Source organism: Drosophila teissieri, unplaced genomic scaffold (assembly GCF_016746235.2).
Source record: "Drosophila teissieri strain GT53w unplaced genomic scaffold, Prin_Dtei_1.1 Segkk118_quiver_pilon_scaf, whole genome shotgun sequence".
Taxonomy (NCBI): Eukaryota; Metazoa; Arthropoda; class Insecta; order Diptera; family Drosophilidae; genus Drosophila; species Drosophila teissieri.
In genome coordinates this window covers 1,604,027-1,623,969 of record NW_025224987.1, presented here as the reverse complement: position 1 = coordinate 1,623,969, position 19,943 = coordinate 1,604,027, and the positions used below count along the sequence as shown (strand labels likewise).

At 39.5% G+C, this 19,943-nt stretch overlaps 1 protein-coding gene and 1 long non-coding RNA gene across 6 annotated transcripts in view; one reads left to right on the top strand and one right to left on the bottom strand.

Annotated features, from left to right (window-relative positions):
• Positions 1–19,943, top strand: part of LOC122625487 (synaptosomal-associated protein 25) — a 288,237-nt gene that overhangs the window by 30,482 nt on the left and 237,812 nt on the right. Inside the window, exons 1-2 of one of the 2 annotated variants that reach the window (XM_043805580.1) lie at positions 3,177–3,297; positions 5,820–5,916. In XM_043805580.1, the coding sequence (XP_043661515.1) occupies positions 5,821–5,916 (96 nt within the window). In that variant the 5' untranslated portion in view covers positions 3,177–3,297; position 5,820. Of the gene's footprint in view, positions 1–3,176; positions 3,298–5,819; positions 5,917–19,943 lie in introns of those variants that run through there. The other variant, XM_043805581.1, reaches the window with a different exon arrangement.
• LOC122625489 lies at positions 1,442–9,027 on the bottom strand. Of its 4 annotated transcripts, none has more exons than XR_006326607.1 (3): positions 8,870–9,027; positions 1,825–1,976; positions 1,442–1,665 (listed from the first exon to the last, which is right to left on the bottom strand). It is a non-coding gene; the product is annotated as an uncharacterized LOC122625489 (long non-coding RNA). The 4 variants fall into 4 exon arrangements; XR_006326606.1 differs by having other exon boundaries at positions 1,829–1,976; positions 8,870–9,025; XR_006326608.1 differs by having other exon boundaries at positions 1,829–1,976; positions 8,884–9,014.

Genomic DNA, 19,943 nt, shown 5'->3' with positions numbered 1-19,943 from the left:
GCCCTTCTATACTCGACGGAATTCCTGGCTGTGTGCTTAGGCTCTGTGTGGAAGCCTTGTGCAAGCCCCTTCTAAAACTGCTTACCTTATCTCTGGAATCTTCACAGTTCCCCCATATATGGAAGGAGGTATTTGTGATCCCTCTTCATAAAAATTAGATTATAGATAAATAGATAAAAATAAATTACAGAGGAATCTCTAAACTGTAGGATATCCCTAAGATTTTTGAAAATTGTATCAACTCTCACTTGCAGCACCTTTGCAGGTCAATTATATCACCATTTGAGCACGGTTTAATAAACGCAAATTAACAACCACTAATCTTTTGGAGCTAACTTCCTTGCTTACATAGCTTCAAAAATAATCTTCAAACAGATGTTATCTACACTGACTTTAGTAAAGCACTTGACTGTGTTAATCATTCACTTTTGGCAAGGAAACATGATATTTCCCTGTTGATCTTTCAAATTGGATTTTAAGTTAGCTGAACGGCGAGACGCTACGGGATCTCTTTAAACGGGTTTTCTTTCTTGTATTCCCCGAGTCACCGCCATCGTCCCACAAAGGAGCCACCTTGGTCTGATCCTTTTTAACTTATTTATTAACGACCTTCCCTAGTAATAAAGAAGAGAGAACGCTATAGTCGAGTTCCCCGACTATCTGATACCAGTTACTCAGCTAGTGGAAGTGCGAAGGAGAAATTTCGACACTGGCAGTTTTGGGCGGTTTGTGGGCGTTAGAGTGGGAGTGGCAAAAAGTTTTTTGGCAAATCAATAGAAATTTACAAGAGTAATGCAAAAATAAAAAAAAATTAAAACATTTTTCAAAATTGTAGGCGTGGCAGTTTTGGGCGGTTTGTGGGCGTTATAGTGGGCGTGGCAAGGTGAATCGACAAACTTGCGCTGCGTCTATGTTTCTGAAGTGTGCATGCTGAACTTTCTAGCTTTTATAGTTCCTGAGATATCGACGTTCATACGGACAGACAGACGGACGGACAGACGGACATGGCCAGATCGACTCGGCTTTTGATCCTGATCAAGAATATATATACTTTATATGTTCGGAAACGCTGCCTTCTGCCTGTTACATACTTTTCAACGAATCTAGTATAACCTTTTACTTTACGAGTAATATCATTGTAGATCTATTTATGAGTTGCATAACCCTTACAAAGTATTATGGTCTGACTATAATAGACATAATCCTATTACCTCTTAGCCTGACTCTGTGCATTACTAACTTTCTTAACATATGATTAGAAATTACAACTATTATATCCTCGTTTCTTTCCATTTTCTATATATCGCCTCTACCTTCTCGGGAATCGAGCCGTATAATATCGAGCTGCGAGAGATGTGGCCGTGGAAATCGAGCGTTAATAAAAAAATCCGGAGGGAACGCTATAGTCGAGTAATTGCTAGTAAAAATATACAATCAAAACTTTGAATAATTATACATTTTATTTTTTAATTAATGTCTTCATTGACTCAATTTTAATACAATACAAAAATTAAGAGATTTCATTCATCAATAATGTTCTTAGTAGTATCTAAGTCGTTTTTTTTTTTTTGGTAATGGCGGCGTAATTAAAAAAACGTTTTTTTTGCAGCGGCAAGGCCTTTCGGAGTAGTTCCTCACCATTGCCATTCTTATTGTCGATTGCATCTAGAAAAAAATATAAAAGAAAAAAAAACAGTTTTAATTGAGTGATGAATGGGAATTATAATAAAATAGACATCTAGGTGAATACAAATTTTAAATAAAATTGCAATTTAAATAAAATTAAGTGCTGCGTACTATGCATAGTAATGAAATCAATAATACCTACATAATAAGGCTCCATAAAAATTGCTTTCATGTTTTAATAAATCGACGTTGTAGGCTAACACAACAGTATTGGACAGAATATTTTTCAAATTTTGTTGAATACCGTTGTTAATACCGCCTGGCATTATTATGTTTTGGATTGCATCAATCTGTAGAAAATTAGGATAAAATATAATCATAGCAAAATTTTAACTGTATATTCTACTAACATAAAGCTCTTGTTTTGTTTCGTTTATTTCCTATTTTATGCCTTTTAAATGTGAAAACAAAAATAGACACAAATAGTAATCCGACAAAAAAGCTTAAAGCGTACGGGTATGCGTGAAACGAAACGTTGTTGGGATATAAAGAATGCCTAACTGGTCAATATCTTTTACGCTTTCTATCGCTTGGTGGTTCGGCGTTCGCACACCATAGGGTCAGTTCAGTATGTATTCATGGCTGCGATTTAGGAAAACGAAGATCAAAACGAAACAGGTAAAGTTCGTTTAGTCTTTCTTCCCTTAGTGGTTCGGCGCTCGCTGACCTTAGTGTCACTACAGAAAGTATGTTCCCATGTAGGGAGTAGTCGGGTAGGTAGTTCAAACATGGCCAATCGCCACCTCTAGAACGACAGGTTAGTTAAGATCGGAAACCTGCAACATATTTTTATTTCTTCGCGTATACTCTGTTCCTATATATCAAACAATATCTCTTGACTCAGTTCGGTACCTCCGTTACTCAGAAATTGGCAATCAAAATAATAAAAGTAAAAAAAAAACATTTTCAACAGTTTTAATTGGTTAGACGGGTCGTGTCCAAAATATTTTTGGTATACCGGCAGAAATTGAAAAGACGAATAATAAGACGAACAATAATTAAGATCAAACAATTTTTCAAAAGTTTTGGGTGGATTGTGGGTGTTAGAGTGGACGTAGCAACGTCCAACGTACATAACTTTCAACTAATGAAGTACACACTTTTACTCTACGAGTAATGCGTATACAAATATGTGTATGCATAAAAAACAAAATAATAACAAATGCCAAAGCTACATATGTGTAATAACCAGCTGGTTGTGTATTCCAGATATACATTATTATTTTTAATAGGTTTAGGTATTTAAAGTCAATCTCGCTTAATCAATCTGTTTGTTCGTATACGGAACATTACCTAGCGGCATCTTAAATTTAATGGACTTTTCCTGAAGACGTTTTAGGTTAGTTACGGGTATTAAGTCAAGGCTGAGTAACCGGTATATGATAGTCGAGGAACTAAACTTCGGCGTTCTCTCTTGGTGGAAATAATATAATTTATACACTGAAACATTCGTATAAGACCTGCGCGCGCAAGTGCTTAAAGGACCATAGCTTTACCACCTGATAGTTTCAATTTGGTGTTTAATATTTATACAGTTGTGTGTATTTCGGTATTAAAAGATACGGAAGAATAAGTAATTTCTATTCTACATACACCTTGTTAAAAAGTCAGGTACTGCAGAAATGAAATGCTTATATTTATTTTGTGTACATTACAAAGTCAAACACTGATTAAAAACGGCATGGCATAAATTAAGCTTTACAAGACTATTTGTAAAAATTAGATGTGCTCAAATGATTTTCTTGTTTTTCTTTATAATCTTGGAATCCTTTAAAAACGAATAGATTTGTGCCATGTTAAATAGAAATATAGTTTGATACTTTATTATTCAAGTATTAACAAGACAATAAACTTACAAAACAAACAATGTTTTGAAGCTGTTGTATCATAAAACGTGTTTGAATCAGTTACTTTACCCAAAGTTGTAATCCCATTTTTATACCCGTAGAGAAAAGTGAAAGTTTTGGGCGGATTGATGAAACTTTTTTAAAAAAGTTTTTTATGCTTATTTATATCATTCATGGAATCGTATTTACAGTATACCAGACTGGTTTTGTCTAGACGACTGTTTTTTACAATTATATCCAAGAGAAAAAGATATCAGATATCACTTTAAGGATTATAGCGTATAAAAAAAGGTGTTTAGAAAACTTCCCCTATAACATTAAGCTATGTTTAGAGCAGCTGCCCAGTTGGAAGTGGAATTCCAGAATTTTATTTAGTTGTTTCATAACACTGTTTGGAGTAGTAGGTTTTTCACTTTAGTATTCCATTTTGCGGATGTGAGACTCTGTTTCATACTTCTTGAGCTTCTCGTCTAAACCCTTAAGATATACTAACACTTGCACTATCAGGCGGGAGTCTATTCACGATGAATGGCCAAGCCAAACTGAGAATAAATCAATTGACAGCTTTTAAATCGGTCGCCAGCTTGAACAGTAATGCCAACATAAACTTCTATACCTCGAAAAAACACCCATTATTATATATTAAAATATTATGTATACATATATACTATATATATTATATTATATATATATACTATACTATATTCGCCTCCCAAGCGTTACCTTCTAACCGGCTTTTTATGGTATATGAGCATCTTTAACTCAAACTCTGTTGCATGGGTATTGTGCGAATAAAAAACTTAAATGTATGATAAGTATATTTTTAATTACTTCTGATTTCGACAACAGCAATTTGATTGCGATCGAGAATTGATTAGATCAAAGAAAAGAATAACGATTTTTGCTGCGTCCAGATGTGGTGCGCACTGAACAGTCGCATCAAGGGGGCAAAAAGACGAGTATAAATTGGACAGCTTGTCCAAGACCAGAATGTTTTGGCAAGAATTACAATGGGTCTATCAGTTTGGATACCGCACTCGTTTAATGCTAGAACTAAAGGAAGGACACTTGCCCAGCAGACCTGTATGAAAGGTAAAGCAGAACAGATTCAAAATTGCCTTAGTCAAGCTTATAGATAAACTTGAAAGTGGTGGAATTTTTTTGAATGAAGAGGTAAGAGCAATCTTTTTACTCTCTAGCCGTCCAAACAATAAAAAAAAATTTAGTCTTTTAAATGGAAACTACCGACAACTTAAATACATTCCAGAATTTGTATAGAATGTTGTCGAAAGAAAGCTTTTCGAAATGTGTGGTGTAATGAGCTTAAGAGTGGTCGAGATTTGATACAGCTCTACATTAAGCATGAGGGTGTCAGACAGCGTGTCAAAGCGTTAGTACTACCTTGCTCCAAATAGGTATTACTAAAATCCTCATGCTTTATTTTCTATAGTGGCGTTGAGGACGGGAGAATATGGCCAGATCAACTCGTGATCCTCAGAAAGAATAAATATACGTTATAGAATCAGAAAAGACTACTTTTTGCATGCAAATAGTGCACTTGTCCTAAAATTAGGAATATGAATAATTCGCTATTGTACCGTTCTTCCGTGCTCCCCAACTTAAAAGCTTCGCTTTCTCTTTTTCTAAAAATGAATGGCTGAGTTTCGGCCATATTTCCTCCCTTTATTGGCGGGGGTATCGTTCAGAGTTTACTTCTGATTCCAAAATAATCTAGTTCCTTCTGGGTTTAAAAAACTCTTACCTAGCTGAATGCAAAGTAATCATCTCCCTTTCTTTATTAGACTCAGATCGTTTATACTGAAATATAGCCTATTTTCGACACCCGTAATTTGGAAAATTAACGAAATGTTCCCACCTATGAATACTATTTCTTGAATTTCTGTTTGATACAGTCGTTTTGCTATTTACATTTACATTTTTATTTCTTTAGCTTGGTATCGGATATATTGTAGGTTCTATCTGGGACTTGATCATTTATTTGTCACTATATTGGTACTTTGCCGAATTTAAAATTGAAGCAACGCGTTGAATTGAAGCAAGCCGTTGCAATGGTTCCAGCTGTAAGAGTTATTCCTGTGTTTTATGGACAATGGAAGGATTCTTCAAACTGGTTTCCTGTTTTGGTTTTCTCATTTATAACTTCTATGAAATTTATTTGCCTTAATATTATTAATATGTAGAAGAGAAACTGTGCCTTAAACCACTTAGAAATCTTTCAAAATTTAAACTACTTTAACTAACTGGGGTAATCGTGTATATTTTTAGAATGCCAGCGGATCCATCGGAAGAAGTAGCCCCTCCTCAGGTCCCAAAGACCGAGCTAGAAGAGCTGCAAATTAATGCGCAAGGAGTAGCCGATGAGGTAAGTACGACAAATATATATATATATATAGGAATTGTAAACAGAAGGGCTTATTACCATATTTTCTTAGTAATTTACATATTTGTTCGAATATGTTTGCTAATGAATTTGGCGAAATCTGCCACGCCCACAATTTGGAATTTTTGAAGTTTCTGGTTCGCACTTCTACTACTACAGTAAGGGGTAACTGTCGGGTAACTCGACTATAACGTTCTCTCTTATTGTTTTTTCATATTGTGCTGGAATACTTTAAAATAGGCAAAATAAATTCACTGAAAATTGTACACACTAATATTGTCGTTGGAACTCAAAATGCATATTAGATGGGATAATAGGTATGGGCGATTTCAAAGAAGCTTATCCTTTGAAGAAACTATCAACTGGTGCAAGTGTTTTTCTGGTTTTTCCCGGCAAACTCATGTTTTTTCCAGTACGGTTCGCTAGCTTTATTCGATTCTTTTAAGGAGTAAATTGTACCGTCAACTGCTGTTTTATTTCAAAGTCGATGAAAAACTCATTTAATGATCGACTGGTACAATGCACTACACGTTCAGTAAATGTAAATGGCACATGTTTATTTAATTTAGAAATCCGATCGACCTGTTATTTTAATGCTTCGACATGGGTAACGGTCCAACAAAGTCCTCACATGTTACCCTTCGTCACTCACTAATTCGGGCTGCTAGTCGTTCAATTGTTACCCGATTCCCTTCTTGGCCTGCCTATGTCTATTTATTTGTGAGACGCACAATTTCAAGGATACCACATTTGCGATCAAAATGTACCTTTGCTAAAATAGTCGCCATAGTCGGGGGAAAGGCTAAGCAATGTTTATGAAGGAGGACAAAAATTTGAAATATGAAATCAATAAAAAATGCCATTCAACTTATCTGAACCGAGCTGTCAAAAGACTATTTGTTGTCCCTATATTATTTTTAGCTAATAACACGCGTTCCTTGATTAGTTGAAATTAAATTTCTGAGCTAATAAGCTTTTTTATTAGCTGACGATAAGCAGGCTTTATGGCTGAGCAATCCAAAAGTGCAAACAAGAAATTGAAAGAGAGAGAGAGGCGAGCTTCGACTCTTATTTACTTATATAAAAACCGTTAAAAGGCAAATATGATGTGTAGTATAGCATAATTGTATGTTCAAAGTTGACTTGCTTATATATTCCATGCCGTTTTGGCGGCTGCAAGACCCAACATAGTTCCCGTTGAAAGTGTGGCTTTCAACAGCATCCTTAGGGGGTAGCAGACAAAGCTTATTAACTGCTCGCTTCGTATATCATGATCCTTATTATGGCAGTTTGGGTCTTCCAAGAAGCAGCCCAAGGAGTCTAAATAAATATTCTTATTTTCATAGGGATCTACCAAATCTGCTACAGATAGGCGATGGGTTGCCAGACACCTGAGCGATTGAAGTTAAAGTTCGCCAATTCAGGTTCGATAAACGATGAAATGTGCCAGAGAACATCGAGATCGGCAGGACTTTCTGAAAGTGTTCTTAGCTCATCAAAAGTAAACCGAAGTCACAGCCGAATCCACTGCAGCCAAAATGTAACAATGATTTCGTGTAGCTGTTGCTGAGGATAAGAAGTCTTAGTTGAACAATTTGTCCTGGCCTTCTCCTTGAAATCCATGGAGACGCTCATTTGGTAGCTCTTCTTAACGTGCCTAACTATACGATGTTTTGTCTGAAATCACCTGACGCTTTTGTTTGCTGTCGAATTATCCTGAGAAGAGCTCGAGGACCAGAATGCAGGTTGTGTACATAAGCGATCCTTCAGTACGACGATTGGGGGACGGACACTAACGGCCAACGAAGAGTATATCATCCGAGACAAGAATTTTTGGAAAGCTTGCTGATATGATTACTCCATAAAATTTAATTTTAACTTTTGAATACGTGGCGCAAGCTACTCGGAAAAGAGACTGACACAAATCTACGTCCTGAGGACGATGGAATCCTGCGTCCACGAGCTTAAGATATGATGATAAATTTTAGCTGGGCTGACATTTGGTAATATTGAATACAAACACAGCAGAGATGTTTGTCAAGTATACAGACGTTCGATATCGCATTTACTGATAAACCATTAACTGACCATGCTAAGTTGAAGCTAAACGGGATGATATAAGCCGTAGTTCGAAGCCCGAGTCGAGTAGATCACATAAAGAATACTAATACGGAGGCAGTTGCTAGGAGCGCAATCCATTGGTGGTAGCATAATTCTATACTGAAACGCTGTGCGATAAGAACAGCAGACGTCCGAGGAAGTACAATGTGGTCTACGTCATAACGAAGTGAGTCAGAGGCAAGCATTTCTATAAGCTGTGATTCTTCTTGTGATGAATCCACTGTCTAGAGCTTTTTTTGTCTGCTCCCTTAATCGGTTTTATGGGCTAAGTGTAATATTTCACTGTTTCCCCTATTTTGGGAGTGAATGTAAAATCTCGACGTTCATACGGACCGACATACAGACGGACATCAGTTCAACTTCCCATAAATAATCTTTATTATAGGTGGAGCCTATGATCTTAGCTCAAAACTTACATTTTGGGACTCAAGATGCCTTTCGCAAAAAGGGTAAATACTATTTAGAGCTGGAATACGGTTGCAATTTTAACTCAACAGGCCGACAAATGTTTCCCAGCCAACGCAGTTCAGTGCATCAAATATTTGATCAATTTTCAAGCTTAAACCCAGCTGAGCCGACGAATAGCATAATTGCGTTCACAAAGTTGGAATGTTTATAAAGAATATATTTATAATATGTTCTAAATTTTAAGTAAATGGTCATTTACTTTACTTGTAAACACTTGAGCTATATAGTAAAAAATCGTTTTGTGTTTCGTTTATATGTAAATCCATTACTTAGCGTGCCACACGCATGCACAAACGGACGAAACATCAAAAATATATAAAAACGTTTTTTAACGAATAACATTTACCGTACGATAAATACATTTTTCACAATTTTAGTCTGATATATATATTTTTTCCGCTGCACTTTAAAATAAATTTGATAGTTTTGGGGTTTCAGTCAACGACCTGTAGGTCTCTTAAAAAAAGGTGCTGTCCAATTCCAAATTCACTGAGCGACAAAATAAATATACGGGTTCTCACCGCCTATTTTTATATCGCTTTCTCAACCGTAACATCTCGATTTTACCACTGCCTTATCCAGCAGCAAGCTTAAGACAAGTGACCACTACGGTGGTCAACCTTTACAAATGTTACTTTACTGCCAAAGCACCGCCTTTCGTTTTCGCACTTCGTTGAGAAGGTTTTTGGAGACTATAAGAAGAAAACGTCTGTTGACCAACTTTTTTTACTACAAGGACAAAACAGTCTGAGAGTTTCGTGAAAGCCAGTAGACAGCATTTCCCGTTTATAATCACTCCACTTAAATATGTTTATATAATTGTTATACCCGTTACTCGAAGAGTAACAGGCAGAAGGAAGCGTTTCCGACCATATAAAGAATATATATTCTTGATAAGGATCAATACCCGAGTCGATCTGGCCATGTCCGTCTGTCCGTCATTCTGTTCGTATGAACGTCGAGATCTCAGGAACTATGAAATTCAGCATACAGACTTCAGAGACAGCCGCAGTGCAAGTTTTTCGATTCACCTTGCCACGCCCACAAACCGCCCAAAGCTGCCACGCCCACACTTTTAATAAATGCTTTGATATTTTTTAATTTTTGTATTAGTTTTGTAAATATCAATCGATTTCAGAATCAATTTAGCCACGCCCACTCTAACGCCCACAAACCGCTAAAAACTGTCAGTGTTGAAGACTCTTCTTCGCACTTCCACTAGCTGAGTAACGGGTATCAGATAGTTGGGGAACTTGACTATAGCGTTCGTTCTTGTTTTTGTATTAGTCTTGTAAATTTCTATCAATTTGCCAAAAAAGTTTTTGCCACGACCACTCTAACGCCCACTGACCGCCCAAAACTGTCACGCCCACACTTTTGAAAAATGTTTTGATAATTTTTCATATTTATGTTAGTCTTGTAAATTTCTCTCGACTTGCCAAAATTGTTTTGCCACGCCAACTTTAACGCCCACAAACCACCCAAAACTGTCAGTGTGGAAATTTCTCCTTTGTACTTCCACTAGCTGAGTAACGGATATCAGATAGTCGGGGAACTCGACTTTATAAAGTCTTTTATATACTGGAGTTGCCGCCAGCAATGGCGCTGGAGAGGGATTCGGTCAGCGCTTGGCCGGCGTGAGAAAGCTTACCATGCAATTATGCATGGTGGCCAGCAAGTGGGTGCTCGCATTACACATGCCCTTGGGCTAGACTGATTATGTCCACATTGCAACAGATTGCTACAATGTGTTTTTATTTTAAAAGCTTGTTGATATATGGGTACAGTAGCTACACGATATGTGTGCCTACCACAAACCTGCGAAACAACGCCAATCTTTTCGCAACCGCTACGCCTTATGCAATACTGCAGAAAGACATCGAGCTTTAAAGGCCATAGATGTCGTACAGCAGTCAATGAGAAGTAAGTCGCTATCCAAGGCACATAATGCAAGTTGATCATCTAGAAGAATAAATTCTTATGTCATACACTATGGCGTTTTGCAACTTGTGTACCGAGGAACAAATCCTGTCGGCATTTGGTCTTGTTTTCCCCAAGTATAAGATAATGGACGGTTAGCGTAAACGGATGCACTTATGCCTAAGCTGTTTTCTGAATAGTTTTCAAATACTACTGTCTTATGTGACGTAGTCCTATAGAGGGAAAATCTGATTTCTGTATCCTAATCGCCATGCTGTTTGGCACGGTTTTGGCCATTGTCGGGCCCATCTCACCGCAAAACAATGCTGTTTCCGGCCGATTGTAATACACTATGACGGGCCCATTTCGTTGAAAAGACTACGAAGTCAATGGTCAATGTAGGTCAACAATGCGCCTTTACGGAGCTGGAGAAGGCATTCAAATTCATCTAGGCAAAAAACCAGAATCAACAAAAAGCGTCGTCATTATTTGACGAGTCCACTACCATTCGAAAATACATCAGGAAGACCCTTATGCGTACTAAATGCTAGGACACTAATCGAGCACGGCATCCCGATGAATCCCATTGCAGCTTCATATGTCCTCAAGTTTCCAACGTCCAACGTAGGCGACTAGAGAGACTCTCCGCCAAAGAATCGGTCCCGAACTGAAGACTAAACTCTAGGTCCATCGGCCTGCTACCGATTCGGCGTTTTGAGAGTCGACGCCCCGAGGTAATCCAATCGGGATTCGTGACATTCGAAAAGGTTAGCTTCATCATGAAGTTCCGGTGTTCTTAAATTGTTAATTATACCCGTATTCGTAGAGTTAAAGAGTATACTCGATTCGTTGAAAAGTTTGTAACTGGCGGAAGGTAGCATTTTCGACCATATAAATTATATATATTTGTGATCAGGATCAATAGCCGAGTCGATCGGGCCATGTCCGTCTGTCCGTATGAACGTCAGACATAGACGCAGCGCAAGTTTGTTGGTCCATATTGCCACGCCGAACACTTCGAAAAATGTTTTGATATTTTTTCACATTTTTGTTAGGGTTAATATTTTTCGATTTGCAAATAAAATGTTTGCCACGCCCACAAACCGCCCAAAACTGCCACGCCCACACTTTTGAAAAATGTTTTGATATTTTGCCACATTTAGTTAGTCTTGCCAAAAAACTTTTTGCCACGCCCACTCTAACGCCCACAACCCGCCAAAAACTGTCACTGTTGTAGTCTCTCCTTCGCACTTCCACTTACACGGGTATCAGATAGAAGGGGAACTCGTCTATAGCGTTCTCACTTCTTAAAATAAGCATATACCAGCTAAAGGCGGCTCTTTAAAACAAAAGGTTTTCGAATTCGTTCGAATTCATCGAAAGTCTACACATTCGTGGAAGCGGACGTCTTTCGATAGCGCTGCGCGAAAATCTCGTTTAACGTGGTTGTGCTGAACAGTGTTAGCGGCAAATCTGCAAAAACAAACGGTGGACTTGTGCCATAGTTCTGCGCGTAACCTAGGCGTGCTGAATGACCGCGTGTTGCAGGTGGTTAGCAAAATATATAAGTTTGCAATTCTTGCAGCTGATAAAACAGCTGACAGCGCTGCCAACTTATCTCGGTGGGCGATCATGAGCGAGTGGCGTTGCCACATCAACCGTAAGACCAGTGCTGATAAGATAAGTGCCACGCATAACAAGCTCGAAAAAATGAGCAGCGATCAAAAGAATGAGCGTAGAAGCTCCGTCAACCCAAGAAATGCTTGCTACTCCTATTTCTCAACTAGAGATATAGATCAAAATCAGAAGTCGACAAAGAGCAACTCGACTCTACTGACCGTCGACAGCAAGAGAGCCAGCTCTTGCTCACCCTCTCTGCTCACCCCAACTCCCGCATCATGGAGTTACCAATGCCAAACCCCATCACCGCCGGCTTCGCTGAATGAAGCTCCAACAACAAGCAGTGCTAAAATTTCTGCAGTAAACTCACCACCAATAATTAAACCAACTACCAATACTGCGAGTTCGGTCCCAAAGGCCGCACAACAAAATAAAATGGCAACAAAAACAGTTAGCCACGATAAGCAACAAGCGGGCCCGGCTATACAGACCGGTATGGACCGCTACATCCAGATTAAGCGCAAGCTTAGTCCACCCAACACGGTTGGCAATAAACCAAAGATCAATCGAACCAACAAAAGCACCGATCAAACGAGGAGATTCAATGAAAACCGATTCTCCATCTTAGCAGAGGCGGACAACAACCAACCAGAGTTGGGGCAGGAGACCCAAAGGAAACCTAAGCCCCCACCTATTTACATAAGGGAAAAAAGTTCAAGCGCCCTGGTCAACAAAATTGTTGCGCTGGTCGGGGACGAGAATTTCCATGTTGTTCCGCTTATTAAAGGGAACATACACGAAACAAAGGTTCAAACGAAGTCCGAAGAACACTTCCGAGCTGTGTCTAAGTACCTGGAAGACACAAAAAAGAACTTTTACACCTATCAACTAAAAAGCAGCAAGGGACTGCAAGTTGTGCTAAAAGGTATAGAACCTGACGTCACCCCCTCCGAAATTCAGGAAGCCCTTAAGGCCAGGGGCTTCTGTGCCAAAAATGTTAGCAATATTGTTAACAGAAACAAAAAACCGCAACCACTTTTCAAGGTAGAGCTCGAACCAGATAGCAAAGCCTTAAAGAAAAACGAAGTGCACCCGATCTACAAGCTGCAGCTCTTACTGCATCGAAGAATCACCGTGGAAGAACCCCACAAACGCAACGGCCCTGTTCAATGCACAAACTGCCAAGAGTATGGACACACCAAGACATACTGCACACTTCGGACGGTCTGCGGAGACTTCCACAACTCCGTAAACTGCCCCGCAAACAAAGAAGACCCCCAAATGAAAAAATGTGGCAACTGTGGAGGAAACCATACGGCAAACTACAGAGGCTGTGCGGTCTACAAGGAGCTGAAGAGTCGCATGCGACGAGCGACAGCTACGCACCAACAACATTTCGCCAAGGCAGCCAGATCATCTTTTGGGCAGCTAGATACAACCAAGGGAATCTCCTACGCCGAAGCACTAAGAACAGGCATGGAAAATCCGCCCCAGCCTCACTCAGAAAATGCTCAGCAGGTTCCAGTGCAGCCGCAAAGCAAATTGGAATCTATGATGTTCACCATGCAACAAAGTATGATGGAACTTATGTCATTCATGAAAACAACCATGCAAACCCTTGTTCAGAACCAGAACATGGTAATTCAGTTGCTTGTAGCACAACAGTCCAAATAATAAATGACTAACCTACGTATATCCATGTGGAATGCCAACGGTATTTCACGGCATAAACTTGAAATAACTCAATTCCTAAACGTAAATCACATCGACGCCATGCTGCTGGTTGAAACGCACCTCACAGGGAGATATAACTTCTATATAAGAGGCTATACCTTTTACCGCACAGATCATCCGGATGGCAAGGCCCACGGCGGAACGGGCATCTTAATCAGAGAACGCATCAAACACCACTTTCATCAAAGGTTTGCAACAAATTACCTGCAAGCCACGTCCATAAAAGTGATCTCAGGAAACGGCAACCTTTGCATTGCCGCTGTCTACTGCCCACCTCGATTTAATATCTCTGAAGGTCAATTCATGGACTTCTACAACACTCTGGGGGATCGCTTCATAGCCGCAGGAGACTACAACGCCAAACACACGCACTGGGGATCACGCCTCGTGACTCCCAAGGGAAGGCAACTGTATAATGCACTTATAAAGGTGAGCAATAAACTGGACTACGTTTCCCCTGGTAGCCCCACATATTGGCCTGCAGACCCAAAAAAGGTCCCAGATCTAATTGATTTCGCGGTGACAAAAAACATCCCACGCAATCTAATAAGCGCCATAGCACTACCGGATCTCTCATCTGACCACTCGCCTTTGTTGATAAGCCTTCTTCAAAGCCCAGAAATTGCGGACCACCCCCACATGCTGACGTCGCACAACACTAACTGGATGAAATACAGAAAGTATGTGAGTTCCCACATTGAGCTAACTCCCCAACTAAATATCGAAGCGGACATCGACTGCTCCACCGCCGCACTGGAAGAGGTACTCGTCACAGCAGCTAGGATCTCAACCCCAAAACGGAAGGATGGGGAATTTAAGAAGTTCAAAACCAACCGGCAAATTGAACAGCTGGTTCTGGAAAAGAGGCGTCTGCGACGAGCGTGGCAAACCAGCAGATCGCCATGTTCAAAGCAACGTCTTACTGAAGCCACCCGCAATCTAAACCGGGCCCTGAAGCAAGAAGCTGAAAATTAACAACTTAAATATATTGGAAAACTCTCGCCAACTAGCACAAAGCATCCCTTGTGGAGGGCTCACCCAAATCTAAGCTCCCCAATTCAAACCGTCACCCCTATAAGGAATTCTTCAGGGTGCTGGGCCCGCAGCGACAAAGATAGAGCCGAATCATTTGCCTTACATCTCAGAGGCGTATTCCAGCCGAACCCTGCAGCAAATGATTATGTTCCTCCGCAAATCCACCTCGAAACTGAATCCACGCCAACTACATTTCAGCCGAACGAGATCAAAAAAGTCATCAGGGAGCTAAAACCAAAAAAGGCTCCAGGCGGTGACCTAATAACTACAAAAATGATAATGGAACTTCCGTACTGTGCTATTAAGGTCATCTGTAAACTCTTCAATGGAATCATAAGTCTCGGCTACTATCCAAGGAAATGGAAAAAATCAATTATTATAATGATACCGAAGCCCGGAAAAGATCACACGATTCCGTCATCTTACAGACCAATAAGTTTACTATCATGCCTGTCCAAATTATTCGAAAAATGCCTTCTAACGCGCATAAAACCATATATGGGGGCCCACAACATTATTCCAGCCCATCAATTTGGCTTCAGAGAAAAACACGGAACTATAGAGCAAGTAAACAGAATAACATCAGAAATTCGCACAGCCTTCGAACATAGGGAATATTGCAGCGCGATATTTCTCAGTCTACATGACTCCTAGTTAGGTTATAGTATAAGATTTGATACACTTATTGTTAGTCTCGTAAATGAGAAGATTCAATAAATAAAAGCAAAGCATTTAAAAAAAAAAAAAAATTCGTCGAGTGTTTATTTGTAGGCATTTAATTCAAAAATTACATATTTAATTTCAGCCCATCCAGCCAATATAAATAGTTGGTTTGTCACCTTTTTCTGCGGCTGAATATATTTTTCGATATCTTCGGATCATCTTGTTGCTAAATGCAAATGATTGCATATTTATACCCGTTACTCGTAGAGTAAAAGGGAATACTAGATTCGTTCAAAAGTATGGAGTATAGAGATAAGCATACAGACTCCAGAGACATAGCAGCGCAGCGCAAGTTTGTCGATTCATGTTGCCACGCCCACTATAACACCCACAAACCGCCCAAAACTGCCACGTTTACATTTTTGACAAATGTTTTAATTTTTGCTTATATGTATCTTGTAAATTTCTCTCGATTTACCAAAAATCTTTTTGCCACGCCCACTCTAACGCCCACAAACCGCCAAAAACTGTCAGTGGTGAAATTTCTCCTTTGCACTTCCATCAGCTGAGTAACGGGTATCAGATAGTCGGGGGAACTCGACTAAAGCGTGCTCTCTTGTTTTAAATTATATTGTGTCGAGAGCGACAGCGCAATAAATTTTGTTTTACTCAAGCAAATTTGTACCGTCTCAATTCAATTTCGCTTTGCTCGTATTTTAAATTTTAATTTCCCAGCAAACACAACGTGTTTTAACTTCACTTCCCAAATTGGATAAAAATTACAATGTTAGTGCTCTTACCAAACCTTAGTTCTAATGAAGTCATATATTTTATTAAAACACTGTCTCCGAGAAGAATGGGCGAGGTCGAAATATTTTCGATATATTGATAGATTTCAACAAGCAATATAATAAAATAAAAAATAAATATAAATATTATTCTAAATTTATAAATACAATCCAAATACTATTGTGGGCGTTCTGTAACGACCTTGCGTAGCGTCACTAAGGTCTGCAAATCAGAAATTTGTAGGTTTTATTGTTCCCAAGCTATAAGAGACATCGGTATTAGTCTCCTTATAAAATGATTAACGCTTACAAGCCACCCGAAACGGCCACGCCCACAGATTTGAAAAGGAAGGATATATTTTAACACTGTCTGTTTTTGGCGGTTTGTGGGCGTAAAGTATTTTCACAAAGTGAAGAAATATCAAAAGTGTGGGCATAGATATTTATGGATATCTCGAATATTAATTTAAAATAACATAAAGTGCACACACAAATTATTTTAGTTAAATATTCACCACAAAAATTATTTTTAATATACTTGTTGAGGCAATGGGCGTTTTCACTGATTTATAAAAACGATAAAGTTAATATTTCAATTTACATTTCAGTTTTCAATTTATATTTTCAATATGATTTTGCAACATAGGGCTGTAGTTTATAAAAACGGCGGCAGTGGCCGTACCGAACCGATTGAAAGTAAAAGTGTATCACGCAGTACCGGTGTGATCAACACCTACTTTGTCACTGACTTTGCTATGCAGAATACAAATGAGCAAGTGTCACAAGATAAAGATTTAACAACTGTGCTCGCTCTCTATTGGGAGAGAGGAACATTGCATAAAGGGGAATGCAAAATCTATTGCTGCACAGAGCAATGTACAAGAATGATACAAATAAAATAAATCAAATTTATGATGAGCTGGTGCTGGCTGCGGGCTGCATATCCAAACAATACTTTCCATATGTATGTTGTACAAAATACATAGTTTAAATTGTAAAGCTCGTTTATTTACATAAATAACTTATGTCTTCATTGAAGTTAAATTTTTGAAGTTGATATTTATACCCGTTACTCGTAAAGTAAAAGGGTATACTAGATTCGTTGAAAAGTATGTAACAGGAAGAAGGAAGCGTTTCCGACCATATAAAGTATATATATTCTTGATCAGGATCAGTAGCCGAGTCGATTTGGCCATGTCCGTCTGTCCGTCCGTCTGTCCGTCCGTCCGTCTGTCCGTCCGTCTGCCCGTCTGTCCGTCCGTATGAACGTCGAGATCTCAGGAACTACAAAAGCTAGAAAGTTGAGATTAAGCATACAGACTCCAGGGGCATAGACGCAGCGCAAGTTTGTCGATTCATGTTGCCACGCCTACTCTAACGCCCACAAACCGCCCAAAGCTGCCACGCCCACACTTATGAAAAATGTTTTGATATTTTTTCATTTTTTTATTAGTCTTGTAAATTTCTATCGATTTGACAAAAACCTTTTTGCCACGCCCACTCTAACGCCCACAAAACCGCCAAAAACTGTATGTGCTGAAGACTCTGCTTCGCATCTTCGAATAGCTGAGTAACGGGTATCAGATAGTCGGGGAACTCGACTATAGCGTTGTCTCTTGTTTTGAAAGTATGGACATTAAGGTAGAGAAAGAACGCTATAGTCGAGTTCCCCGACTATTAGATATCCGGCGTTAGAATTTTAAGGCGCTTGAACGGGAGTGGAGAAAGTTTTCTTAGTTTACCGATTGGCAAAACAAATTTTTATCTGACTGTCAATTTATACCGCGGAACTCTTCTTTAAAAACAAAAGTAATTATTTCGAAAATTAATCAGTTAGTAATTAGTATCGACGCTCACCGCGGTGCTACAACATCAAAAATATGGATTTTAAAGCGCAAAAGTAAGATGAACATCTCAGAGCGATATTCGCCATTCTTAACGAGGGCAATGAACTTTACAATGATTGATTTTTGAAGTGAGGAGTTTTACTAACGCTTGTCAATTACGCAGACCTAGTTGTGGCAGCCAAGAACATGGATAAGGCTCATAAGAGAGGAAATTTCGTAGCCAAAAAAGCCTTCGTCATTTACAGAGTACAATATTCCGAATCTCGGGGGCTAAATTAAAAAAGTTATTGACTTTCGGAATCGGAAAAGTTATTTTTTAAAATACTCACTGCACTTGCGAGAAGACCCAACAGTTGAGTGAATAAATCGGCAATTGTAGGCATTGTTAGCTTTTAACATATTTACCTGTATATTCAGGTTTTTATACCCATTACTCGTAAAATAAAAGGGTATACTAGATTCGTTAATAATTATGTAACAGGCAGAAGGAACCGTTTCCGACCATATAAAGTATATATATTCTTGATCAGAATCAATAGCGGAGTCGATCTGGTAATGCCCGTCTGTCCGTCCGTCTGTCTGTCCGTCCGTATGAACGTCGATATTATGCAGACTCCAGAGACATTGACGCAGCCCAAGTTTGTTGACCCATGTTGCCACGCCCACAAACCGCTCAAAACTGCCATACCCACACTTTTGGAAAATGTTTTGGTATTTTGCCTTACGATTTTGACTCTCGACCTGAGCGGCCGCTTGGCGTTGCTTTTGTAAAATAGTCATGAGGTTCGTAAGTGAATGATATCCAGTCAGCGATCCTGCTTCTGGCAGCAAAAGACAGTTGCCGACAACGCGCGCTAGTGATTTTGGCCAGAACCCTGGCGCTAGAGGATCGGCTAGGAGATCTCTAGGTGTAACCATACGTGCACACTCGACGTTCGGAGCACATCAGCTGCGTATCCGTTAGTAGCCAGTGGATCTCCGTTGAAATTAATTTTAAAGCCTAGAGCAACCCAGCGCACCGAACAAGGATCAGATCCCATTCCGTTGAGCTAAAGCAATTTACAATTACAACTTACAATTTTTCTTTCATGCAATACCATTTCCGTCGACGAACCCGCAGATATTTCATCAACAACAACAATTATATTTTCAAAACATAGCTGGCATGAGAACTAAGACAGAATCAGTCTTCCTAAACACCTCTAACTCCGATTACGATGTCATTAACATGGTTGAAACATGGCATAACACTAACTTCAACTCGGCAGAATTTTTTGATCTCAATATTTTCAAAGTTAAGATAGAGACCACAGCAGCCGTACTTTTTGTAATACACTCGTAGAACTCTTCGAGGACTCTTCTATTTTGTATCAGTTGGCGGTATCTGTATCTGGCTCGGATGGCCACTCGTTTATTGTGGCTTCTTATATACCCCCTGGAAGCAACGCTGCTCTTTAACAGGCCCATATGGATAACATCTCCCATATTACTTGGAGGACTCCGATGGATTATTTGTGGCGGTTGATTTGAATTTGCGCCCTTTCGTATGGACATTCAACTCGCATTCCTCATCCATGGTTCCTTGCAATGTACTGTGAGGAGTCTTAAAACTCCCCACAAATCCGGGTGCAGGAGATCGGCGTAGCAACAGCGAAGACGGCTGGAATGCGAGAGGAGTCAAGGGCGGTCAGGTCAAACGGTAAATAATAGACTTTGGACCCCGGCAAAGCAGAGAGACCGTGAATTAACGGTACCGCGCTGGACCTTGGACTCAAGCCAGCCAAGGGCACAAAGGTCGAACGGTAACGGTGCG